The sequence below is a fragment of the Emydura macquarii genome, unplaced genomic scaffold, assembly GCF_026122565.2.
Source record: "Emydura macquarii macquarii isolate MOO-44397 ecotype Brisbane River unplaced genomic scaffold, CSIRO-AGI_Emac_v2 contig_3470, whole genome shotgun sequence".
In the NCBI taxonomy this organism is placed as follows: domain Eukaryota; kingdom Metazoa; phylum Chordata; order Testudines; family Chelidae; genus Emydura; species Emydura macquarii.
The window spans coordinates 6157377-6172593 of NW_027133607.1; the positions used below are offsets into that span (position 1 = coordinate 6157377).

The following is a 15217-nucleotide window of genomic DNA, read 5'->3' on the forward strand; positions in this document are numbered from 1 at the left end:
GCTACCTGCTCGTCTCCATTGCACCACACAAGGAGCTTCAGGGCAACAGCAAGCATAGAACTCAATTGCTCCTATATTACAAGTACAGTCCCCCTAATGCTTGAACTAGAAGAGCCTCTCCAGTAGCTGCTAGCCATACAGGGTCTATGACACACCATTAAGCAGTTTTGGTTCTCATCCATAGGACAGGGGGGCACGCATTAGTCACCACACGATAACGTTTTGCACTTCCCCAGCATGTTCCGGCTGAAGTGGGCTTTAGCGAGGGTAAGTGACTTGCCCACGCTCACATAAAAAGGTTCATGGAAGCACTGAGAATATAACCCAAGAGCCCTGACTACCATTCTCCTGCTGAAGCTACTTGACCACACAGCCTTCCTGTGACTCAGACATTGATACCTACCATCAAAATAAAGAGGTTATCGGAGAACTTTTTTAGCTGCCCTGCCAGCCAAGCCACTCACCAGGTAGTAACTTCAAAGCACCAGATATACCCCTCAAAGCCCCACTGTCCCATGGCACTGGGAAATGATTGGCCAACCCTTTGAGTCTCCTGAGCTCAGAAGGAAAGGTTTTTTCCTGCCACAAAAACGAAGAAGCGATTGAATGCAGTAATTTAGACAGTCAAACTCCATTTCCTGCCAAAAGAAAACGAACATGCACACGAAAGGCAGCGGCTGGGGGATAGCGCTTGATTACCTTGGACAGATATTTCACTTGAGTATCCTAGTGGAAGCTGCTAGAGGTGACACCTTTTCATTTAGGGCACTCGACTTTGTTATGCTGCAGTTCATCAAGCGGGCGCTTGTGAAAAGTCAGAATCCAATCAGACAGATGAAAAGACCTGGCTGCCAGGGTGAGTGCTGAGCTTACTCCTTCGCTCTCTAGAATAGCCAGGGTCAACGGAGAAAACCTTCTGTATCACCGCCCAAGACACCGTATTTGGGTTTCAGACATGGTTATCTGCTCCCTTCCTCTGGGGTCTCCAAAGCAAGTTCTACGGCACACAGCAGTGCTATCTCCTGGGAGAAACCTGCTACAACCCCATCCTGCTCTGGCATTTCAGGGGACCAGACCACATGGCTCTTCGCAGCAGCACTGGGACCTAGAAGGCTCCACTTGGCCCTGAAGATGTAGCGCTGAATGAAGAGTGGACTCCAACTAACACACTGCTCTAGGAAGCATCTTCCCTTTCGAAAGGCTATCCCAGGAGATGTTGGAGGAGGCTCACTAGAGGACCCTCCCCAAAACAAATTGATTCTTGGGAGCAGTAATGTTGATGGGCTTCAGCCCCTGGGAGGGAAGGCAAGGCAAATAAATGGGCAGGTGAGAGGGATCTTAGAGGACATCCCGTAAAGCAGTGGTCCCCAAACTTTTTCTGTCGTAACCCCTCCTACCCATAATGGAATCCGCCCATGCCCACCGCCCCCAGGAGCTGCGGCCGGGAGCCAGGGGCTGAGGCCAGGGCGAGGAGTAGAGCGGGGCTGAGTTGCACTTCCTCCTCGCCCCTCTTGGGAGCTGGTCTGGGCTCCACAGCATCCCCCCAAACGTTCCTTCACGCCCCCTTAGAGGGACACTTCCCACGGTCTGGAGACCACTGACCTAAAGTAAGCTAAGGTTTTACAAGCACCTGGTTTTACATCTTGTGAACAGACAGGAAGGATAGTCCAGCAGTTAGGGCATAAGTCTGGGACTCAGGATTCCTGGGCTGAATTCTCTCCTTACCACAGTCTTTCTATGTGACCTTGGGCAAGTCAATTAGTTTCCCCCTCAGTTGGTATCTGTACAATGGAGATAAATAGCACTGCCCTACATCACAGGGGATTTGTGCGGATAAATGCTTTTAAAGATTGGAGGCGCTACATACAACAGTGTTGGGGGTCATGTAAGTACCTTACACAGAGAGAGAAACAATGCACCTGAAACCTGTGAAAATCCACTACGTCCGAACACTCACCATATATCTGTTATGATGTTGGGTAATCCCAACATGAGCGATTATAATCACAGACCCGCACGCCTCCTGTAGTTTCTATCAAAGAAGAAGAGATTCTTCTTCACTTCCTGCTCTAAACTCCTTAGTAATAGAGCTGGTCTCTCTCCCCCCCTTGCCCCATCTCTATATAATTTACATTTCATTAAATGTTTGAAAGTTCAAAGTTGTTTCTGTTTCACAGGGTTGAAAAGCAGACCTATTTTTAGTGGTTTTTTCAAAACTGCTTTGTTTTTTTCCAGAATTGTTATTGAAACAGTTACTGACACAGTAGGAGCTCCAACCTCCTACCAAACTTTGCTATAAATGGAAAATTTCAATAAGATTTTGATAAACATTTTGACGTAAAAAGTGACAAAAATTTGTGACAAATGAAATATTTAAAAAAAAAGACAAGATGGGGGAGGTGATATCTTTTACTGGACCAATTTATGTTGGTGAAAGAGACAAATTTTAAACTACACAGAGCTCTTCTTCAGCTCTGGGAAAGGTACTCAGAATGTCACAACTAAATACAAGGTTGTAACAGATAAGGAGTTACATTTTGCAAGAGACCATTCAACCTGAAGTGGGCATTTAACACCCCTACAGCCATAGGACAAAGGAAGGTTAGTGGGTTAAAGATAGTGATCTGTGATGTGATTGCTAAGCACTGTGGGACCCAATGAATTATTCAAATGTAAGTTATTCTTATCTCATATGTACACAGTGCTGATGGAATAGGGGGATGTTGTGGCATTACCTGGAAATATTCATCACCCAAGTGAATAACGTCTGTTTGAAAAGCAACTGAAAAGTCATCAAAAATGACCATTTTTCCCTGATTTATGATGAAGATTAGTAACTACTGCCCTACTGGCCTTAAAAGGTAAACAATGTGCACAGACTAGATCTTCCATTCATCCATTATCTACCATTCTTCATTCTTCCCTTCCTGAAAACTTTATTTGGTGGGTGAGTTTGTGCTGCCAAAATCTCACCTGCTCTTGGTTAGTTTATTACCCTTTATTCACACACACACTAGCAGAACTACTAACTGTGGTATGTAAACCTATCATTTAAATCAGCTTCTGTACCAAATGACTGAAGAAAAGCTAATGTGCTGTCAATTTTTAAAAAAGGCTCCAGAGGCAATCCTGGTAATTACAGGACGATAAGCCTAATTTCAGTACCAGGCAAATTGGTTGAAACTATAGTAAAGAACAGAATTATCAGACACATAGATGAATACGATTTGTTGGGGAAGAGTCAACATGGTTATTGTAAAGGGAAATCATGCCTCACCAATCTACTAGAATTCTTTGAGGGGGTCAAGCAGCATGTGCACCAAGGTGATCCAGTAGATATAGTGTACTTAGATTTTCAGAAAGCCTTTGACATGGTCCTTCACCAAAGGCTCTTAAACAAATTAAGCAGTCATGGGGGATAAGAGGGAAGGTCCTCTCCTGGATCAGTAAGTGATGAAAAGATAGGAAACAAAGGATAGGAATAAATGGTCGGTTTTCAGAATGGAGAGAGGTAAATAGTGGTGTCCCTCAGGGGTCTGTACTGGGACCAGTACTTTTCAACATATTCATAAATCATGTGGAAAAAGGGGTAAACAGTGAGGTGGCAGAATTTGCAGATGATACAAAACTATACAAGTTAGTTAAGTCCAAAGCAGATTGCGAAGAGGTACAAAGAGATCTCACAAAACTGGGTGACTGGGCAACAAAATGGCGGATGAAATTCAATGTTGATCAATGCAAAGTAATGCATATTGGAAAACATAATCCCAACTATACATATATAATGATGGGGTAAATTACAAAACTAAATTACCTGTTACCACTCAAGAAAGATCTTGAAGTCATTGTGGATAGTTCTCTGAAAACATCCACTCAATGTGCAGTGGCAGTCAAAAAGGCTAATAGACTGTTGGGCATCATTAGGAAAGGGATAGATAAGACAAAAAAATATATTGTCTCTATATAAATCCATGATACGCCCCACATCTTGAAATTCTGCATACAGATCTGGTCTCCCCATCACAATAAAGATGTATTGGAATTGGAAAAGGTACAGAAAAGGGCAACTAAAATGATTAGGGGTATGGAACAGCTTTCATCTGAGGAGAGATTAATAAGACTGGGACTTTTCAGCTTGGAAAATAGACGACTAAGAAGGGGTATGATAGAGGTCTATAAAATCATGACCGGCATGGAGAAAATAAATAAGGAATTGTTATTTACTCCTCTTCATAACACAAGAACTAGGGGTCACCAAATGAAATTAATGGGCAGCAGGTTTGAAACAAACAAAAAGAAGTATTTCTTTACACAACGCACAGTCAACCTGTGGAACTCTTTGCCAGAGGATGTTGTGAAAGCCAAGACGATAACAGGATTCAAAAAAGTACTAGGTAAGCTCATGGAGGACAGGTCCATCATTGGCCATTAGCCAGGATGGGCAGGGTTGCAAAACACGCTCTGAAGTGTCCCTAGCCTGTGTTTGCCAGAAGTTGGAATGGGAGACAGAGGATGGGTCATTTGATGATTATCTGTTCTGTTCATTCCCTCGAAGCACCTGGCTTTGATCACTTTTGGAAGACAGGATTCTGGGCTAAATAGACCATTGGTCTGACCCAGTGTGGCTGTTCTTATGTTCTTATACACACAAGCTGAGATTTTGTAAGCAATGGCAGCTGGTCCTTTGCCTCCAATTCACTCTGTGAGCCAGGTCAGCCCAAGCCTTAGGGACATTTAGCTGGAGAGAGACTCTGAGATCCAGCCTCTTCTGCCCAAAAGATGAGCATGATGCTGGGTGCACTCAGGCCAGAGTCGCCAACTCAACAGCTCATCTCGCTGGATGCCAGCAGTCACAGCTGCCGCTCTGGCTCAGCAGCAAGGCGCTCTGCCTGGCCGCGGGAGCTGCAGACTCCAAGGTTTCAGCCTGAGCAGTAAAGTGCAGCACACTCATCCCCTGCCTCCTCTGTAATTATTTGTGTGCCTGTTGCAGTCCATTAGAGCCGTGTGCGGTGATGGCTCACGGATCGAGTCCATGAACCTGGTCATGGCCTTGAACAAACATTGCACTGGGAAGGAAACAGAAGCAGCCACCTACGGGGGGGACTTGGATTTTCTTTTAACTGTTTGCTGCCCTATTAGAAAAGTATGGGGCCAGAGTAGCTGTACCCTGCCCTCCAGCTCATAGCAACGTATCTACACTATGGCGGGCCATTGCTGTAGGGTTTAGGAACGAGCTCTTCATTTACTACTGGAGAGCAAAACAAATCCAGACCCTATACTTCACCCAACCTGCTCCTCCGAGTCTCTGTTCTTCTCACTGCAGCATCCCCAGAGCTAATTCTCCCTTGCCGTGCAGTCCATGGGCTAGCCTAGGCCTTTGGCCATGCTGGGGACTTCAGCGTGTGAGAGCGCGGCAGCCATGTAGCTCCATTCTCCATCCCCCTGGTGCCAACAGACACAGCCACTTTGTGAGCAAATGGAGATACATCTTACACCTGCAACCACGCAGCGATGCTGGTGGATGTCTAACAACAGCTGTAACTGGGGCAAATCACCATGGAGAGAAGGCCCTAGAGAGATGTCTAGCCAGGATCAATGGGTATCTCGGAAGCCATCTCCACTTGTTGGAGGGCTACACTTCTCAGTACTTTCCTCAGGAACTGAAAATAGAGGGGGGGTGTTCGAATGTACAGGGCGGGTCGGAAAAGGACTAGATTGGTAACCCGTTGGGTGGATGGGGGAGTTCAGGGCGGGGGTGCAGGGAAATCCCTGTTTTCCAGGCTTCGGGGCTGGATTCTGCCACCTGTATTCAAGTTGAGTAGTTAGTCCCTTTCCCTCGGGCAGCCTACTGAAATCAACGGGCTGCTTGCAGAGCAAAGTGCTTCTCAACTCACAGAATCTAACCACACTCCGAATCGTGTCTTTCATTCGGGGCTCTCTCATCACTTTCCCCCGCTGGTGAAGCATCATCTCCACTTTACAGATGTGGAGACTGAGGCACAACAACGGCAGCTTTGGTAGCTTTCCCTGCCTGGGTCACACCCAGGATGCCACATACCACAAGGCCATGCTCTCCTTCCAACTCTTTGCTCACATGATCCTATGAAATATAATAGCTCTTTTCATCCAGGACTCATTATCAGGACCACAGGGAGCTAACGGCCGCTTTTATGCCTTATCAAAGCCACAGAAATGACGTGATGGGTGTTTGGTTTCAGAGATCCAAACTCCAGCATGACTTGCTGCAGGAGTCAGTCTACAGGCAGCACATATCCCTGCGTGGGGAGGTTTAGTGGCGCAGACAAGTAACTCCGGTGACAAGTACTCAGCTTCAACCTAAAAGCAGTTCTTTGAAAATGCAGAGCTCTAGGGGATGAAGAAAATCAACCCCAGATATAACTCTGGGCTTGATCCTTCTCCCACTGGAGTCAACGGGAGGTTTGCTTTTGGCTCCAATGAGCAGCCGGAATCCGATCCAAAGAGAGGGCCTGGTTCTCATTTACACCAAGGTCTCTTGCCACAAGGCGCACAGATGGAATTTTTGCCCATTTCTATGCCCTTTTACGCGGCTAGTGGCTGAAGCATAAAGGGAAAGCATCCACAGAAACTAAGTCAAACTAACTTTCTCTGCCACTGAACCATCTGTTAAACTGAAGGCAAATAGGGATTCCCCCAATGAAAACTGAGTGGGTACCGCGCGAATCAAAAGGGAAGCATTCCAACTCTGCCATTCGATTGGGAGCAGAAGAAACACTCTGTTTTCCATTCTCCCTTTGCTCAGGCTTGAACTTGACTTTCACTTTAAAGAGCTAATTAAGAAGGAAAACCAAAGCACAGCACTCTGACTCTCACAGGCAGACGGGAAGCAGCGCACGCTGCACTGCTGATTTCAGTACAGCTTATCAAAGGCTGCAATACACTGCCTGGATTGATGCAGATTCCTCCAAGTGTAGCCCACGCGATCAGACAACTCAAGGATGCTTTGCTTTATTTGCAGAATAAACCCCAGGGACTGCACCCCACCCCCGAATCTTCCCCTTGAATCCTGTAGTATTTAACTCTGATCTTAAAAACGCGTCCCTTTTTATTTTTTGGTGCACAAACGTTGCGGTACTGGCTCTGGACAGGGGGATTAGGGACTTCAGGTGAGTTAATGGTCCATGTTCCAGACGCCTACAAAAAAAAATCAAGCCACATCTTAGCAAACCTCACGGCACAAATTAGTTTAGACCTGCCACAAATTAAGATTTTGGGGGTAAAATTCCATCTGTAGGCAGAGGAGCCAGCACAAGGCCTCAGTGTTGCCTCAGACTTTGTGCTGGTCATCTGGATGGGGGTGGAATTTCACCCCTAATGAATTATATTGTGGAATAATAACTAAATGAATAGGCTAATTCCCTCAGATTATCTCAAAGCACTTTACCCTAATACTTTAACCATCACAACACTCCTGCGAAGTAAGAAAGCATTATACTCCCCCAATTGACAGATGGGGAAACTGAGGCACAAAGAGGTTAGATGGCAAGTTGGTGACAGAGACTGGCACGGAATCCAGCAATTCTAGCTCTTGGTTCCTTGGGTCGACTCAGACCACACTGTCCTGGTACAAACAGCCACATGAAGTAGTAGTTCAATGTGGCTGGCTAAATACGTGACTTACCGCGCTGCTACAGGGAATGTCCTTGACTTTGAGCCAGGCCAGATCTAAGGTCCCCTCTCCCCTGTAGCAGGACTGAAGCCTTTCTTTGATGCGGTCGTTGATCTTTTTCAGGATGAAGATGCACAGAGCAGACTCATCCAAGGACTTCATTTTCCTCTTCTGCCCCTTGGAGAAGACTGTGAAGAGGATATCATCATCCGGGCTGGCATCCAAGGTCCTGGCCAAGATGCTACCTGCCTTGGATAAATAGGCCGCTTGGAGCAGCCGATACTCCACCCCGTTCTTCTCGCAGCCAATGGGCATCTCGACATAGGAATTGAAGGCCGTGTCCTCCTTGCAGAGCCGGACAAGCTTGGAGGTGTAGACCTGCTCCTTGGTGGTAGAGCCAGGCGGGGAGATCATCTCAGGCTGCAGGGTCAGAAAGTAGACAAAGTTGCCGCTGCTGAAGCCGTAGATGTAGTAGATGTCGAAGTCGGGGATTATGGTGAACGTGTCTGAGGGGATCTTGATCATGGAGGCCACAAACTCGTCGTGGAAGACGTAGGCAAACATCCCATCCGCCTCGGAGTTCTTGGTGAGCTTCCTGCTGGAGATGGTGGGGAAGTACTCGGGCTTGCCGTCCACGGCTGTGGCGATGAACAGCTTGTCATCCATGTTGCTGTAAGAAACAATGACTCCAAAAACAGAGCCACTCTCGTTTACCCCAGAGAGGTAATGCTCCTTCTTATGGAAGGGCTCGCCCAACTTGAAGAGGTCCTCCAGCCTCAACAGCTTGCAGATCCCCTGGTAAAGGCTCCCACAGGCTATCAACCTGTTCTCCTTGTAATCTATGAGGAGCATCTTGTTGATATTATTAGTGAGAGTCAAGGGTTCATTGCAAGTCTGGACTATCCTGGGAGGATAGCACTTCGGGTTATCCTCATCTGGACCAGTCTGGTGGGTCACCAGAACCTTTAGGTCACTGGAGAGTTTGTAGATCCTGTTGACGGCACCCAAGTAAATGTGCCCAGTTCTATCATCAACCACCAAGTGGTTAAAAGTCCCCTCTGCCTGCTCCCCAGGGAAAGTGGCAAAGGGCCTCTTTGGATGAGGCAGCTGTTGCTTAGTGAGGGATGACGTCATGGCAGATAGGAGGAGATGGGAAATCAGGCAAGTCCATTTCCACATGGCTGCTGACATGGTTAGAAAGTTTTGTATTCCCAAGGAAGTGAGGATGCGGCGCAGCAAGCGTTTTCAAAGCACCAGTCCCTTAGTGGATCTTGTTCTACAAGCAAAGGGAGAAGAAAACAAAAAGTATATTACCCTATGGAGTATTTTTCCCCCTCCCTCCTTCAAAACCATGCCGTCATCAGAGCATATTTAATTGCTAATCCCACCCTTCTCATCTCTGATCTCTCTGTATAAAACCAGCCCAAAGGAACCCTCCTAGAAAGAAAAGATTCTGACACAAATTTCATGCCAGATTAATAACCGGCCACATGCACATCATAACACAGTAGAGAAATGCAGAGGAGACAAGCATAATGCAGGGGGTTAACAACCACAGTTATTGACTAGTATTTGCATTATGAAGGCCTGGCTTTGATTGGGCCCCATTGTGCTAGGCGCTGTACATACACATAGCTCCTGTACCTGAATTTACAATCCATGCAGACAACACAGAATGAATTATTATCCCCTTTTTCCAGATGGGGAACTTGAGAAGAAGAGAGATTCAGTGACTTACCAGAGGAATGTGTGGCAAAGATGGGAATTAAACCCAGATCTTCTGTAGCCACTTTCAGTAACTTAACCACAACACCATCCATTTCTCTCTGATATAGAAGAAAATTCACCTCTTAACTAGAAAGAACTACAGAGTCTGCGTCCTACCCTCCCTCCCTCTTCTCCTGGAGCTGTTTAAATTAAATATTCATAGAACCAGAAAGGATAGAGCCAGAAAGAGACACTGACGCTATAGCTGGGTGGTTTCAGCCCTGATATGTTGCACAACCAGGTTTAAGTCCCTGCTCCGAAGTCAGATAGGGCAGGAACGTTTCTTCTGCATCAGAATGAAACCAAATTTTGAAACCTTGAAATTTTTTCGTGAAACAAAATTGGTTTCTGCTCAGTCCTAGAGGGAACACAAACCTTTCCGTTTCACCTCTATGGGCTGCACTTTTTAGGACAGATGGTGCTGATACATACTGGCACTCAGTGTCCTTCTAGCCCGTCTACACTAGCTCTCCAACACCACTGTCCCCCAGTATTGTAAAAGCGCTGTTGTTACTAGGTTCGTTAGCACAGCTGCATTTGTATGGTAGCCAGGACCTGTGAAACGGCGCCTCCTTCTCTTCACAGCTGCTTATTGAACAAAAGCCAGTTCCACTCCTTTGAGTCCCGCATACAGCTCCCGGAGACGCAGCTGGACTCCATTCTGCCTCACGCATCATCAACAGAACTTTCAGCTAAATCCCGAGTGCAAACGCCTTATTACAGGCAGCCATCAGAGCAGCGTCCAAACTAAAGAGGCAGTCACAAAGCACACCCCCTGGGTCAGATGTTCACAAAATGCCCCTTTTGAACTGGGCCCATCTCTAAGAGCAAGATTCTGCCACCCGTCCTTATGCTGAGTTCTGCTTTACTCAGCTAGTTATTCCACTGATCTAAATGGTGTTCCTCGTAGAGCAAGGGGGTGAAATCTGGCGCCGAGGACAGCAAATGGCACGGTGAACACAGCAGGATTTCCAGATCCCAGAGAAGTTGAAGGCGTGGCTAAGGCCATTAGAACCATGGGGCTGGGTCCCCAGCTAGTGTGAATCCACTAACATCAATGGAGCGCCAAAGATTTACATCAGATGAGAGCCTAGCCCAGCTTCTTGTGACTTGTAAACTGATCAGATCTGACCAGGAAGCCACGGCGAGGGAATAAACCTGGCGTCACATGACATCAGTCACTCTTCAAAGTATAAATGCAATTTGCGTTCATGCAAAAATCTCACACTAGCAGGACAGTTGCATCTCGCCCTCCTCCCGCCCCAGCTTTAACTTAACAGCTGCTGCATTTGACATATGCTGGGCCCAAGCCATTTTGAGTTTACTTGAGGCTTGTTTACTTTGCCCTGCTTTGGCCTTCTGGTCAAACAAATATTTAAAAAAACCCAAGTTTACACAACAAAGTTCAGGAGATTCCCTCTCTCTCGTCAGTGAGAAACGGTTCTCTCTGCAGCAGGTCAGTCACGCAGGGCTGGAAGCAGGGCTTTTAATAATCTTTATTATGATGGATAGAGTGGCGGCGGGATGAGCGGTCCCTGCGCAGCAATTCCTCTTCAGCTACTATCTCAAGGGTGGACTCTTTCAAAAGAGGAAAGCTGTCCCCGTTTGAGCCCAGTGTCCTGAAACATCACTCAGTGCCCCTGAGAACTAGCTCTTGTCACTTGTGAATTACAATCGGTGTTTCTAATGGCTGCCTAGACACCTGGCTGACTGGAGCACTAGAAATACATAAGGAGAAAAGATTATTTTCAGAGCAATGTTTATTACTTTTTACCTTTCTCAGCCCTGCAAAGTCAGCAGAGTGACAGGACACGGAAACAGGTTCTACGGTGGTTCATGTGTCAAGCATTACACTAACTATGACCCTGTCTTCACTTACCTCGGAGATTCGGCGGCAGTCGACCGGAGTTACGCAAGCTATGCAAACAACGTGCGTAATTCCCGTCGACTTCTCTGCTTCCGTTCTGCGCGCCGTCTTCACTGCACTGTGCCGACGGGAACCGCGTTCCCGTCGACGCAACGCTACGCCATTTGAGAAGGTGGTCTTAATACGTCGATTTCGGGATCGACTGAGCGGGTCTTCACTGACCGCTCAGTCGATCCAGAGAAGTCGATCGCCGTCGTCAGTTAAGACATAGCCTAAGGCCCCAATCCTGCAGTGGGAGCTACCTACACAGAGCTCATTGCTGGGTCCGGGGTCTAAGATCCAAATGCAAAGGAAAATGCATCCCATGGTAGTAGCTATGCGACCCGAATGAAAACAACTTGGCCACACAGGGGTTGTGGAAGTCACACTCCAGTCTGTAGAGTCTTGGAGGCATAAGCCAGAGAGGACCCAGCTTGACTTTCAGATGCCACAAATACTTGTTATAGAGTAGAAGTGCACTTCAAAATAGTGAGCCTCGTGGGGAAAGGTCTTCACATACAGGGAAAAGCCTGACAAGTGCCTGCCATGCCAATCACTGAACAAGACACCCCTGGCCCAAGATGCTCATCATCTAAACAGATGGACAAAAACAAAAACAAAAAAACCTACACTGGCAGATAGGCCTGGGAGAGGTTCTGCCTTAGAGGGTTGGTTGGGTTCTTTATTGCGGTGTGAGGGGCAGGCAAGGCTTAGCAATTTGAGAGATTCATAAAAGAAGGGAGTGTTGACAAGGGTGAACTCCTGAGATACTGAGACAGAGAGGGAGTGCTAGGCACAGGGACACCATGGCTGAAAGCACGCAGGAGATATAGAGTCTATTCCTGACTCTGCCACTGAGCTGCTACATGACCTTGGGCACATCCCTTCACCTCTGTTTTTCTCCCGCCTTTTCTCTTGTCCACTAAGGCCTTGTCTACACTAGCATGTATTCCAGCAACATTTTATGGCTCAGGGGTGTGAAAAAACACCCCGAGTGACATCTGTTTTGCCGCCATAAGCTTGTGTGGACAGCGCTAGGTCAGCAGAAGACGCTCTCCCACCGACATAGCTATCGCCGCTCATTTAGGTGGTTATATTATGTTGGTGGGAGAGCTCTCTTCTGTCGACATAATGCAGCTACGCAAGCTGTGTACAGCTGTGCCGCTCTAAGTTTTAAGTGTAGATGATCTGTTACTATGTGTACGTACAGCACCAAGCACATTGGGGCTCTGTTGGAGCCTCTGGGTGCTACAGTAATTGTTTGGGTTTATTAAAAAAACAACAAAGTCTGTTTGTCACAACATAGGGCAGAGACATGGATGCCTGTAATTAGTTATTTACTGAGCAGAAAGCGGGCAGCGTTCCTGCTACATCTTAGACAAGGCACCAGAGAGAGAGAGAGAGAGCTGTGCATCTCAAAATGCTTATCACCCACATCAGGGGACAGTGAAATGACAGCAGCAGAGAAGACAGAAACAATACCATGCAATAAGAATACCCAGCTTTTCACTCCAAAAGACATTGACTAGAAAACAAATATGGAAACAAAAGATAAGAAGGGAGCAGAAAATGAGGTCTGACTTCAGACTTTGATCTATTTGTTTACGGGGGAAAAAACAAAGCCCTAAATCAGCCTCATGCAGAGATCTACAGTGCAGCCTGCATTCAAGCAAATCGTGACGCCTGAAGGTGTGGCCTGTGGAGATGTCCAGCACGCAACGCTCTATCCTGATCCAAACAGATGGTCAAGATAGAGTTGTGCATGCTGGGACCTGCAGTTCACATTGAAAGTGAAGGCTGCTGCAATTGGCTTTAATATGCAGATTACAGGCACTGTATCTCAGGCCACCGGGTGCTCCTCGGCTCAGACGCTGAGATGCAGTATTGAGTTTGATCATGCCTGCACTGGCCTGGGTATCCACATAGCACTGAGCAATACCCCAGAACTCTGCCCCAGCATGCACTGGGCTCAATGGAAAATATGGGATGAGTTCTCGGTGGGCAGATGCTTCTTCAGTTGCTCCAAAATCCTGCGGGAGGAGGGGGAAAGAGGGCGGATTGCCCTCTGGAAACTGCAGATGGAAATCTCTGTGCTGTGCTCTTTGCAGAGTCTCTTGGGCAGCTGCGTGGACGTGCTGCCACTGATTCTGCATAACCTCAGGGAGATCTGTGGGTGCCAGAGAAGGGAGGGGGGTAGATATTGCTCTCCCTTTATACACCCCAAAGGGGAGCTGTGCCAGAGCAGACACTCCACTCTGCATGAAAATGGAGCATGAGAACCTAGGAATGGCCAGACTGGACCAGCCCCAAGGTCCATCTAGTGCAGTGCCTTGTCTCTATCAAAGACCAGTAACTGCTGCTGCGGTGGGAGGTGTGAGAACCCCACAGGAGCAGTGGGATAATCTGTTCACCCCCTCGCCCCCTTAGTCTCATCTTGGTTAAAATGAGGACCCTGCTCAGGAACCTCGAGGGGATATCCCAAAGACAGGACAGCGCGCAGGCCTCCGGGGAGAGATCCGCACATCCCACGGTGGGAGCCAAATTTCAGTGCAGTTGGGTTACATGTAACTACCAAGATATTCGAGCTCCACACATGGCCAGCAGGACACATTACGCTCATCCTCAAAACCCAGCAAGTTTCAACGGGAAAAAAGAAACGAACTCCTTTTTGTCCAAGGAAAGAGACTGTGAGTTCGAAAGCAGTTAGTACACAGGGGGGGTGAGGAGTTGGCACATGACTTTGGAGGAGTGTCATGCTGTCCCCCCCAGTAGGACAGCTGCCAAGCTAAAGCAAAGGGGGGAGAATTTGGGTTTGCATTCAGATTCCGCAACACCAAGATCTCATGAAAGACTGATCTCACTTCACCAGCTGCGGCAGGGACGCAGATCCAAAGCAGTCTTGCTGGACACCGACTGTGATTCACCCAGACAGCCACTGCAAATCCTGCCATGAGTCTCTGCCCCACCACAGCTGGGTCCTCCCCCTTGGGTAAACACAGGGGATTAAAGGATTCCCCCTTTGTGACACGCATCCACTTCTGGCACCAATAGGTGCAAAAATGATGAGATCAGTGGATCCTGTATGATAGTCCCATCCAAGCGCAGAAATTTTGCAAGATCAGCTGTGAGATTTGGGCCCTTTGGGGGCTGCTCCCCTGCCAGAACAATCACAGATGATATTCCAGCTGCACTGGACCAAGACAGACCCCTTTGGACTCCGGATCAGCTAGGCGCCAAGATCAAAGGACAGCTTCGAATCTAGGATGTGAATGAGACACCATCCCCCAAACATAGGAGCGAGGGGTTTCTCATCCAACAACCTCCTGCCCCCAAACAGGGCTAGGATTAGCAAGTCGGGTCTCTGTTTGCGACACAGAGTCTCTCCAGTGAGTTTTCTTCAAGGGTGGGGAGAGAGCCTGCCGGTGCCCAGTTCTGCTAGGAAACGCCTGCCGTCTGGGCTTAGTAGTTAATGAAGCTCAGCACTAATCTGGCAGTGCATTCCGCTATTTACTTTTCCTCCGCTCATGCACAGCTATTCATTTCCTGGGACACAGGAGGCCGGGCATGTATGCTGACGAGGCAGGCTCCCAGCAACAGTCACTGCGAAGCCGTTCAGCACCAAGTGCAGTTACACAATCCCTTTAATCTCAGCTAAACATTTTCCTGGCTTCTTTTAATAAACCCTGATTACCATGGACAGAGGCTTTTCTTTGTAAACTTGCACAGAGAGAGAGAGAGAGAGAGAACTCATACAAGGACATTGTCAACAACTCCTCAACAAAGACCGGCTTCGAGCTGCAGCTAAATCCTTTCTCCCTGAACTTGCAGTCTGTGTGTTGCCTGATGGAAATTGAAGGCAGTTCTCTCTTTGAGGGGGTCCCACTTTACAGCATCTT

At 47.6% G+C, this 15217-nt stretch overlaps 1 protein-coding gene across 2 annotated transcripts in view; it reads right to left on the minus strand.

Annotated features, from left to right (window-relative positions):
- PLXNA4 (plexin A4) overlaps window positions 1-15217 on the minus strand; it is a 583803-nt gene that overhangs the window by 560299 nt on the left and 8287 nt on the right. For both annotated transcript variants that reach the window (XM_067534998.1, XM_067534999.1), the window contains exon 2: window positions 7661-8924. In XM_067534998.1, coding sequence (XP_067391099.1) covers window positions 7661-8839 — 1179 coding nt within the window. In that variant the 5' untranslated portion in view covers window positions 8840-8924. The remainder of the gene's footprint in view (window positions 1-7660; window positions 8925-15217) is intronic.